The 12,500-nt window shown below is 37.7% G+C and overlaps 1 protein-coding gene across 1 annotated transcript in view; it reads right to left on the minus strand.

Moving 5' to 3' along the window:
* COL24A1 (collagen type XXIV alpha 1 chain) overlaps window positions 1-12,500 on the minus strand; it is a 333,553-nt gene that overhangs the window by 94,017 nt on the left and 227,036 nt on the right. Inside the window, exons 35-38 of the mRNA XM_036026370.1 lie at window positions 11,711-11,764; window positions 11,260-11,313; window positions 9,551-9,604; window positions 9,157-9,264 (exon numbers count right to left, since the gene is read on the minus strand). Of these exons, the coding sequence (XP_035882263.1) occupies window positions 9,157-9,264; window positions 9,551-9,604; window positions 11,260-11,313; window positions 11,711-11,764 (270 nt within the window). The remainder of the gene's footprint in view (window positions 1-9,156; window positions 9,265-9,550; window positions 9,605-11,259; window positions 11,314-11,710; window positions 11,765-12,500) is intronic.

The following is a 12,500-nucleotide window of genomic DNA, read 5'->3' on the forward strand; positions in this document are numbered from 1 at the left end:
ATTGCTTCCTCAGTTTTTCCCAAGCCCATGCAGAAATATGGAGCAGTGAAGTACTGGGCACATGGTTTACAGGAAGGAGTAAAGACAGAGCCTCTACTTTTGAAGAGCTATGATCTCTCTGCGGGGAGAGACCCACAAGCTTTAAAGTTTACTAGGGTTGTAGTGATGACTCCTAAGATATGAGAATATCTTCAAAGGCAATAATACTTAGAGGAATAAAGAAAGAATAATCTTGGGGAGAACCTACATTTAAAGATATGAGGCGAGGAAGAGGGAACAGTAAAGTAAAACAGTAAAATCAGCAGAGAGGCCTTATCTGGAAGGATATAATGAATATCATAAATGAAATACTTAAGCAAAAGAGAATCAGTTCTCACTATTTATTTACATCTTTCATTTGTTCTGAGGTGGGAAAAATTGTTCAGTATGACATTTAGAATTTCCCTTGAGGTAATGTTACAATTTAAGATCAGATATTGATAAATTATGCTTGTAAGATCTTTTATTTCATCCTTAAGCTAGGATATTATTCTAGAGGAATAATATAAATTGTGGCAATATAAATCAGAAGGGTTCACTCAAACTAAGTATGAGACAGCATGAAATATTCCCCTTCAAATGCTTTATGTCACAAGTTCCAAGCTGATGGGACACCATCAGGAGAGGGACATAAATTATTCCTGACTTCAGCCTCCAGCCCTCATTGGATGGCCAAATAGCAGCCATCCATATACAAGGCAGCATTGTGAAAATACTAGAACCTGGGTGTAAGTCTCAAGCAACCCCCTGAAACACAGAGACCAAGAAGTACCACATTAAAATAAGAGGAGATATTTCCCTTTGAATGTGTTGTCCTTCCCCAAGGCTGACACAGCACCACTCTGAATGGCTCCCCTTGGCCTATCATTTCTCCAGTGGGATAAAGAAAACCCAAAGTGACTATCAGCTTCCCCAGTGCTGTTAGATGCTTTTAGTGTGGCCCATTTGAGTCTCACCTCATAAGGATTGTTGGTGGAATCTGGGGACTTGACCACTGGGGATCATATAGAGATAAAGAGGAATGGGGCTCATAGCAGCTAGCACTCAGATCTTGGTAGATGGCATTCCTATTTGCAGCAAGACCTGAGCAGAGATCTTAGAGATTTTGTTTATCTGCAGAGCTGAGTTGGTGATCCCGTCTAGTTAGGGAGCTTGGTTGGCAGTTTGGGACCCTAGCCTAAGAAGTGTACCTGCTGTGGAGCCCATTATATGGCTCTGTCTGGGCAGGGAAAAAAACTTGCAAACCTGCCCAAAAGCTAGGCATAGAATCCTATCCTGCTAGACCAGAATGAGGGCCAGAGAACTGGGGTAGCTGTGGAGTTAATACTACAGCCTTACACAGGTGGAGGGCCAAGCCAGCAGCCCTGACAAACAATTGGGCATAGCCTCTGCCTCTTATAACCAGGGAACCTGAACAGTGGCCATGGGAAGCCTCAGATCCCAGCCTATATAGTACTGCCCAATTGTGGAGCCTAACCACAGCCCTACCCAGTAGCAGGGTTGAGCCTACTACCCTGTCAATTACTGAACACAAGGAGCCCAGCCAATGACCCTGCCCAATTGCACAGCACAGCCTGTGGCCCCAACCAACAAAGAAGCCCAGACAGTGACCCCACCCAACCATTGGGCACAGAAGAGCCTCCAGCCCAACCAACTGCAATGCACAGCTGGAGGCCAAACTTGACTACAGAGTCTGGTAAGTGATCTTGTCCAACACAGGAGCATAGTCAGTGCTATGATCATGATCATGAGTCACAGCTTGTGACTCTGCCCAAACTTGGGGCTCAGCTTGGGTTCTGTCCAACTGTGAAGCCATGCTTGTGGCTTCACCTGAACATGAAGGCCAGCCAATGACATCATTCATTTAGAGAGCACAACAAGAGACCCTATCTTATCACCGAGTTCAACCATTGACACTACCCTGCCAGGAAACACAATTTGAGATCTCTCCCTATCACAGGCAACTGCAGAATCCAGCTAGGGATCCATCCCCCTAAAGCATGGAGTGCAGCCAGCACACCTCCCCAACCAGGGTGCCTATACAGTGCCCTCACCCCCTAAATGTGTAGTTGAGCCAGCAGGCTTATCCAACTGTAGGCACCAGTCAGTGGTAATCCTTCCTCTTCCTCAGAACATGGGTAGGAAAGGACACATGGATAAAAACTAGGGGCGGGTGGAAATGGGAGGGAGGAGGGGAGGGCTGGGTGGGTGAGTTAGGATGGGAGTAAAAGATAGAAAATTGTACTGCAACAACAATTAAAATAAAATTTTAAAAACAGAACATGGGTAGGAACCTTGCCCAACTGGAGACCCCAATAGCAAGTTGTGACTCTCCACAAATGCTACCAAATCACCCATTCAGTACCTGAAGCTGAGCAGACTCGTTAAAATCTTTACCTGCCCCCTAAAACCTATAATGTTTGGAAGAGGAGACTGCTTATTCAAATGTGCAGACACCAATGCAAGGGTATAAGGATCATAAAGAATCAGGTAAATATGACAATACCAAAGAAAAGTAATAAAGCTCCCTTTATTAGTTCTAAACTAATAACTGACACTAAAAAATGGAACTCTATGAACTGTCTGACCAAGAATTTAGAATAATCCTCTTAAAAACTCACTGAATGACAAGAACATGCAAACAACTAAATAAGATTAGGAAAACAATGCATAAACAAAGTGAAAATTTTAAAAAGAAACAGATACCATAAGAACAAAACAAAAATTCTAGAGAAGAACAATACAAAGACTGAACTGAAGAATTCAATAGAGAGATTCAATAGTAGACTTGAACACGTGGAATTTAAAAAATCTGTGAACTAGAAAGATAAGTTATTTAAAATTATTCAGAGGAGCAAAAAAAATTTAAAAGGGTAAAGAAAGCCTGTAGTACTTATGGGACAACACAAAGTGAAATGATATATGCATTGTGGGAATACTGGAAGGAGTAGAGAAAAAGAAAGGGGCAGAATGCCTGTTTGAAGATATAATGGCTAAAAATGTCCCAAACCTGGAGAAAAATGGACATCTAGATTCTCAAGGCCCAAAGATTCTTGAGCCCCCAAATAGGTTGAATCTAAGAAGGGTTACTTTGCAACATACTACAGTTAAATTGTCACAAATCAAAGACAAAGAGAAAATTTTGAAAGTAGCAAGAGAAAAGTGGCTTGTCACACACAAGACAGCCCCCATAAAACTATAAGTGGGTTTCTCAGCAGAAACTTTGCAGGCCAGGCAATAGTAAAATATCTTCAAAATACTGAAAGAAAAAAAAACTTGTTAATAATGAATAATCTTCCCACCAAAGCTATCCTTCAGTAATGGAGAAGTGATAAAGACTTTCCCAAATAAACAAAATCTAAAAAGTTCATCACCATTAAACATGCCTGACAAGAAATGCTAAAGGACATTTTCATGCTGAAATAAAAGGATGTAACTAATGTTGTGAAAACATACAAATGTGTAAAACTCACTTGTGAAGATAAATATATATTCAAAGCCATATTTTCAGATATTGTAATGGTGGTGTGCAAATAGCTCACAACCGCAGTTAAAATACAAATGTATTTAAATAACTATAACTATAATAATTTGTTACTAACTACATAAGATAAGAAGAGGTGAACGGTAATATCAATAACCTAACATGTAAAGGAGGGAGAAAGAAGTAAAACTATAAAGTTTCTGCATGCTAACAAAGTTGTTATCAGACTAAAATGTTATAATTCCGCCCCCCAAAATTTTTTAGCCTCTCCTGAGGATATTTCTTTCATTGCAGAGAGAGACAGAAAAAAAGAGAGAAAGAGAGAGAGAGAGAAAGAGAGAGAGAGAGAGAGAGAGAGAGAGAGAGAGAGAGAGAGAGAGAGAGAGGGAAAGAAAAAGTGAAAGAGGAAGCAAGAAAGAAAAAGAAAGAGTAAGAGAAAGAAAAAGGGAGAGAGAGAGAAAGAGAGAGAGAAAAGGAGAGAGAGAGAGAGAGAGAGAGGTGGGGGGGGGGCAGAGAGAGATATATGAAAGAGAAACATAAGTTGGTTGCTTTCTTGTATGCTATTCGACAGGAGATGGAACCTGCAACATAGTATGTGGTGCTGACCAGAAATCAAACTTGCGAACTTTTGGTCCATGGGACAAAAAGCTCCGACCAACTGAGCTATAGCAACCAGGGTGGATATTACAATTCTAAGATATTTTATGTGAACCAAAAGAAAAAAAAAGTAGATACACAAAATGATAAAGGATTTAAGGCATACTATTATAAAAATTCATAAAATCAGAAATATAGCGAGAGGAAGTAAGAAAGAAATGACCTACAAAAGTCAGAAAACAATGAAATGACAATATAAAGCTCTAACTTATCAATTACTACTTTAATTGTAAATTGATTAAAATTCTCAAATCAAAATTCAGAGAATGGGTGAATGGATTGAAAAAACAAGACACAACAATATGTGGCCTGCATGAGGATCACTTAGTCCTTAAGGATACACAAAAACTGACTGAGGGAATGGAAAAAGATACTGCAAGCAATATCTTTTTCCAATGATGAGGACTTCTGATTCCCAGTGTCAAATTCCCAGGAGAGAAAATACAGTGGGTCCCAAATATGCTGGGGTTCCCCTCGAACCTGAGTCTCTCTCTCACCATGAGGCCATGATCCTTTAGTGCATCTGGAGTTGTAGGGATCCACTCTGTTTGGGAATGGTTCTTAGCAAAAGGGGAGGCATGACTTGAACACACCCCTCAAAAAGTGCCTGCTAGATTATTGTATCAGTGTGTTAGGCCTGCCATAAAAAATTACAACAGACTGGGTAGCTTGAACAATAAAAAGTTATTTTCTCATGGCTCTGGAGGCTGGAAGTCTAAGATTATGGTGCTGGCAGGGTGGGTTTCTCCTCTGGCTTGCAGGTGGCTGCCTTCTTGCTGTGTCCTCACTTTGCCTTTGCCTTTTTCTCTGCTTGTGTTTCCCTGGTGAGTCTGTCTCTTCTTATAAGGACACCAGTCCTATTGGATTAGAGCTGCATGCACTCTTATGACTTCTTTTAACCTTAAGTACTTTCTAAAGGTCCCATCTCTAAATACAGGGTTTTAGTCTATAAATTTTGGGGAAAACAAGTCAGTCCACAACATTTAACTTTGATAACTTTTTGTGAGGTTCCTGTCTTGGAAACTGGTGAAAAACAGGTTTGTCTGACCTTAGTCAGGCTCTAACCTTTAATCCTTTGATGACTATAATACTAGGAGGTGGTAGGGCAGTGACTCAGAGTCTTGATAGCATGGAGGGCTTCTACTAACTATATCGTCACACTGTTGCTGAAGCCATAGCTGTTCAGTACAGGGCATTGATTGGATATTGTAAATATACAATTGATTAAATTGGTGATTAAAAAAGTCACAAGAGACAAAGAGTGTCATATACTGATAAAGGAGTTGATTAGTGCATAATGTACAATAATTGTAAATATTTATGTACCAATATTAGAGTACCTAAATATATAAAGAAACTACTAACATAAAGAAAAGGAGAAATAAAGAGCAATGTACTAATATTTGGGAACTTTAATACCTCTCCCCCTTTCTACAATGGCTAGCTTATCCAGACAGAACATCAATAAGTAAATTGGAAGAACAATGAATTTGAACAACACTATAGACTAACTAAACCTATCAGATATGTACAGAATATTCCATCCAGGAGCAGTAGAATATACATTATTCACATTATTCTCAAATCCACACAGGACACTTTCAAGGATAGATCATATGCAAGGCTACATTATAAATCTCAACTAATTCAACTAATAATATTGTAGAAATTATATCAAATATCTTTTATGGCCACAGTGGTGTGAAACGAAAAATCAAGAGCAGAAGGAAAGCTAGAAAACTCACACGTACTTGGAAATAAAAAAAAAAAGCCCTGAATAACTAATGGATCAAAAAAGAAATCAAAGGAAAATTAAAATATATCTCAAAACAAAAGTGAAACACAATATATCAGAACTTATGGGAGGCAGCAAAAGCAGTTCTGAGCAGGGAGTTCATTGTCATAAGTGCCCATCTTTTAAAAAAGGCAAAGATAACCTAGCTTTATACTCCAAGGAAGTAGAAAAAGAAAAACAACCTCAGACCAAAGTTAGCAGAAGGAAAGAAAGGCTAAAAATTAGAATAGAAATAGGTGAGATACAGAATAAGAAAAAAAATGGAAAAGACTAACAAAACTAAGAGCTAGTTTTTTAAAATGACAAAACTTTTGCTAGATATACCAAGAAAAGAGAGATAGAGGACTCAAAGTTAGAAATGAAAGAGGAGCCATTATAAATGATAACGGAAAGATGAAGGATTATAACACTTGGACAACCTAGAAAAAAAAATGGATAAATTCCTGGAATTATACAACCTACCAAAACTAAACCATGAAGAAATAAAAAATCTGAAGGGACCAATGGCACATAAAGAGACTGATTCAGTAATGAAAAATCTCACAATAAAGAAAAGCCCAAATTTCACTGATGATTTCAAACAAACATTTAAAGAAGAATTAATGCTAAACTTTCTTAAATTCTTTCAAAATTGTGAAGAGGAAGAAATATACCCAAGATCATTTTATGAAGCTAGCAGTACCCTGATATTAAAAGCAGGCAAGGATGGCACAAGAAAAAAAATTGCAGGCCAGTATCACTGGTAATAGATGCAAACATCCCAAAGAAAATACTAGCAGACCTAATTCAACAATACATTTGATCTTTGAAAAACACTGGTTTGAATTGTGTGGGTCCATTTATGTGTTCATTTGAAAATATGTAGTAAGCCATCTGTATCCCTGGTTTTGCGTCTATGGTCCAACCAGTATTTTAGATCCATCATTGGGAATCCACAAATGTGGAGAGCTGACCATGCACTGTTCTGTGTCAGTGTGTTTGTTTGTTTGTTTATTTAAGATTTCATTTATTTTTAGAGAGAGGGGAAGGGAGAGAAGAAAAGAGGGAGGGAAACATCAATGTGTGAGAGAAACATCTATTGGCTGCCTCTCCCATGCCCCCAGTCGGGGACCGGGCCCACAATCCAGGCATGTGCCCTGACCACAAATCAGCGACCTTTTGCTTTTTGGAACCATGCTCAACCAACTGAGCCATGTCTGTCAGGGCTGTACTATGACATTTTATGAGGTGTTGAGCACCCATGGATGGGGTCCTGGAACCAATCCCCTGTGGATCCTGAGGGACTGAAGTTAAATTTTGGGGGAATCAAAAGTTATATGTGAATTTTAAATTGTATGGGATGGGGGTCAGAACCCCTAACTCCTGCATTTTTCAAGGGTCAATTTTATGTTAGAAGGATCATACATTATGATAAAGTGGGATTTATTTCAGGGATGCAAGGATGATTCGACATCTACAAATAAATCAACATAATACACCACACCAATACCACTAAATATAAAAAATTCTATAATCAATAGATGCAGAAAAATCATTGTACAAAATTCTATGACCTTTCATGATAAAAACTCTTAAGAAACTGAGCACAGGAGAAATATACCTCAATTTAATAAAGGCCATATATGACAAACATACAGCTAACATCATACTCAAAAGTGAAAGGTTGAAAGCATTCTTCTAAGATCAGGAACAAGACAAGGGTGCCCACTCTCACCACTCCTATTCAACATAATACTAGAAGTCCTCATCAGGTTAGGAATGAAAAAGAAGTAAAAGGCATCCAAATCACAAAGAAAGAAGTAAAGCTATCTCTTTTTGCAGATGACATGATCTTAAAATATAGAAAAACCTTAAAGAATTCACTATAAAAACTGTTGAAATTAATAAATAATTTCAGAGGAGTTTTTGGACAGAAAAAAATCAACCTAACAAAACCCCATTACATTTCTACACACTGACAATGACTTATCTGAAAAATAAATAAAACAATCCCTTTTAAAATGGCATCAAAACAATGACATACTTAGGAATAAATATAACTAAGGAGGTGAAATATCTGGACACAGAACAATATCAGACGTTGATGAAAGAAACTGAAGCAGACAGAAATAAATGCAAAGAGGTATCATGCTCATGGATAAAGAATGAATATTGTTAAAATGTCCATACTACCCAAAGCATCTATAGATTCAATACAATTCCTTTCAAGATTTCAATCGCACTTTTTACAGAAACAGAAAAAAATCTTAAAATTTGCATGGAATCCCAAAAGACTTCCAAAAGCCAAAACAATCTTGAGAGACAAGAACAAAGCTGGAGACATCACACTTTCTAAATTCAAATGATACAAATACAAAACAATTTTTCATCAAAATAGCATGGTACTGGCATTAAAAGAGACATATATCATAGACAAGAGTCAAGAGCCCAGATATATAATCAACTAACACTAAAAAACATTGCTCACACACAGTTTATATATAGAATGGAATATTATTCAGCCATACAAAGAAGGAAATTCTCCCATTTGCAATAAATAACATGGATGGACCTTGAAGGCATTATGCTGTGTAGAGTAAGTGAAGTAGAGAAAGACACATACTGTGTGTTGTCTAAAAAAACCTGAAATTATAGAAGGGGAGTAGATGGGTGGTTGCCAGGGGCAGGGAGATGAGGGAATGGGTGGAGGCAGTCAGAAGGTGCAAATTTCTAGTTATAAGCTATGAGGATCTGATGTACAGCATGGTGACTATGCTTAACAGCACTGTATTCTAGGGTTGAAAGAAGCTAAGAGAGAAAATTTTAAAAGTTCCCACCACACACACAAAAAGATACCTATGTTCAGTGGTGAATGTGTTCACTAACCTTATTATAGGAATCATTTAGCAACATATAGTATGCACATATATATCAAATCATCATGTTGTATACCTTACATTTACATGTTTTATGCCAATTATATCTCATTAAAGTGCAAGAAGAAAAGTTCAATGGCTTGTGTGATGACAGATGGAGAATGTCTTTCCTCTTTGGAGGTTAGGTAGATCAACAGGCACCCTGGTGTCTCTCTTTATACTTCCAATTACCCAGTGCACACGGAAAGGGGTCAGAAACTGTGTGTGTGTGTACACAGAGGGGCCTGGCTCTCTGAATACTTGAAAACGAACCCAGCAGCACTCACCGGAGGGCCCATTAGCCCAGGTCTGCCCAGGGCCCCTGCAGCCCCTGGTGAGCCCGTCTCTCCATGTTCTCCATCCTCTCCAGGAAGCCCCCTTCCTCCTGGGCTGCCCTGGAAACCAGTAAAATAATTTTAAGGACAAGAAAGTAGTGAAATAATTATACCATGTAATTAGTAGATTTTTGTTAACACTATAAAAATAGTTACATAAAGGGCAAGGCAAAATTAGGTTTACAGTTGTTCATATGGAAAATAATACAATAATTAATAAATAAGAATACAAGAGTCAACTCACATACTCACAACTGTAAACCTTTACCTTTTCCCCATCCTGTTTAAAATTTTAAAGACTTTACAAAACATCTACTTTATACACAATGTTAAAAGCATAATTTACCTTCAATCCATCTTTTCCTTGGAGACCCTCTTCTCCAGGAGCTCCTGGCTCACCCTATTTTGTGGCAGAAACATTAAGATTTATTATTTTGCTAAATCATTTTATTTTTTGTATCTGGTACCTATAGAAAGTAGCATTTGTGTATATTTATTCCTAATTCTACTTTATTTATAAAGAATACTTGACAGTATAAGAGGTATAATTTAATTTTCCTGGAATAGCTCTGAAGATGATTTAAGGAATCATAGTATTATAAATTGAAATATGAGATAGTCTCAGAATACCAATAACTTTCAGATAATAAAAGTTAATATATATTCATGTGGTGACCTTGGAAATTTATATAGCTAGACCTCTGTTTCTGAGTTCAAAACTGTAAACACCATGTCTCATAAAATTACAGTACTTTGCTCTACTAAATTGACATGAACTAATACAACTTAATTCCGTTAAATTCAGTGTATCTGACTTCTAGTGTCTGTATTTTCTCCCATATAGAGGAGAAGCAACAATCAGACCCCACTGTATCAAAAGCTGTCTTTAGGTACAGAACTTGGCAGAATGTAGAGCCATGCTTTGTGAAGCTAATAGAGTAGTACTGGCTCTCTTGCTACCTGAACTATTTACAAGTAAATTAGCACATCTTCCCAGCCAGCTGTCCCACTGCTCCCACCACTGACACTTCCATTACCCTGATCCCACACTGCCTGCCCCAGCCCCTGCGCCAAAAAGAAAATGTAAAAGAAACCGCAATTTTTCATTATGCTAAATGAAATAAGCCAGGCCCTGAAAGACAAATACCATATGATCTCACCTTTAACAGGAACCTAATCAATAAAACGAACAAGAAAGCAAAGTATAACTGAAGACACTGAAACTGAGAACAGGGCAACAGTGACCAGAGGGGCGAGGGGAGGGGATTATAGGGGAAAAGGGTGAAGGGTTTGCAGGTACAATTATAAAGGACACATGGACAACAGCAAGGGGGGGTGGAAACGGGAGGGATGTAGAGAGGGCTGGGGTAAGGAGGAGGGGTGAGGGGAAAAGGTAGAAAACTGTACTTGAGTAAATATTTTTTAAAATATTTTAAAAAAGAAACTAGATGCAAAATAGATCTCCCTATTTTGGCTTTGGGTAGGCAAATGTCTCAAAATTACCCAGAGCACCGTTATCTCGGGGGAAAAAATTACCACAGATCAAATTGAAGGCTTTCTCTATTAGAATAACTTCTGTAAGCTATCTAAATACAATTATTTATAATTATTTCCTTGAATGACCTTGCATGACTAGGTTTTTAAAAACATAAATTAGATATCAGTCTTTTGTCTGTCTTGTTAGGACAGGAAGTATCCTGAGAGTTATCACTAGAATTTGATAATTTGATAATTATCTAGTGATAATTCTTCTACTCATTTGAATTTCTTCTTAATGCTAACATCAGTGACAATCTCACTGACTCCACATATTTGGCAAGGGTTCTGCAGAATACAGTTGATTTTGAGAAAAGGATGTATGAGGTTAGGACTCTAAACACTACTAAATCACACTGTCAACAGAGTTTGGCAAGCAGCTTTGAAATTGAAATACAGCCACACATTTTCTAATGTACCAGAAACATTTATTATGCAATTCTTGAAGTCTTCAGGCTAGGTACTGAGTCTCCGAAATGGGTGGGCAGTGAATTAAAATGGTTTCTAGTAGATACTTACTCGTAATCCTGGTTCCCCAACACCTCCAACACTGCCTGCAGGTCCAACATCTCCCTGAAGAAACAAAGGGAAAGAGTAAATAAACCCCTTTCTATTAAAACTTCATGTCTGATAACTATGGAGGGCACATCATGGGCATGGGAGTCCGAAACACTTCCCAGTTTTTCTTTTCTGCAGATTGATTTATTAATATTTTGTCCACTAGCTTTACTATTTGTATCACCTCTCATATATATATATATACACACACATATATATGAGTGTATATATATACATCTGTGTGTATATGTGTGTATGTGTGTATATATTTTTTTTTCTGAAATTTTTTTTTCTGGCTCATTTTTATCTGCTGTTCTTCATCTGATTTCAAGATGGTTTTGCCAAAATGTGGCCAACACAGGAGATTGAATGGTGAAAGTGTGGAGACCCCTTTATTACTCAGGAAGGTTACCTTTGCCCCTGGCTCGCCTTGCAGACCAGACTCGCCCTCAATACCTGAAGGTCCCTACAAGAGAGTCAGTTGAAACATCATTTGTACACATTCCATAACCAATCACAGAGGCAATCACAGCCTCCTAAGATAGTAATAATTTTTAGCCCCAGGGTGAGATATCTACGTCCAGGAAGGGTCTTTGATGTCCTTTTATAAACTTTATGGCATAAAACCAGATAATTGCTGGGATGTTTTAACAATTCGAATGACAAAACAACATGACCTGAAATAAAGACTTTTAAGACCAGTTTCTTCTAATTCTTCTACTCATTTGTTAATCTTTGGTCAAACACAAACTACCTCCCATTTCCTTTTCTAATTTTTTGTTCTCACACTTTTACTATTCTCTGTGGGTCTTTTTCTCACTTTTTACTCTTCCTTGTCTAGAACACACTTCCTTAAAAAACTTGGTTTTATAAAATACATCACACAAAGAAGATACTAATTTATTCATATTATAAAAGATTCTATCTATTATCTATATCTATCTATCTATCTATCTATCTATCATCTATCTATCTATCTATGGCATTTTTCCCCAATCTCCTCTCATGAGCGGGTCCAGTTGGAAAACTTTTGGTTCCTTTTGCTTTGAAAACATACAACTTTTTGCAACCACTAGCTTTCTAGGCCTGGATATCCTATAATTACTGTTGTATTGGTTATTTTGTTGTTTCTTGAAGATATTTATTTTGTTTTTGAGCATGCTAATACATACCCTTCCCTTGCTCCCTTCCTCACTTCCCCT

Source organism: Phyllostomus discolor, chromosome 5 (assembly GCF_004126475.2).
Source record: "Phyllostomus discolor isolate MPI-MPIP mPhyDis1 chromosome 5, mPhyDis1.pri.v3, whole genome shotgun sequence".
In the NCBI taxonomy this organism is placed as follows: domain Eukaryota; kingdom Metazoa; phylum Chordata; class Mammalia; order Chiroptera; family Phyllostomidae; genus Phyllostomus; species Phyllostomus discolor.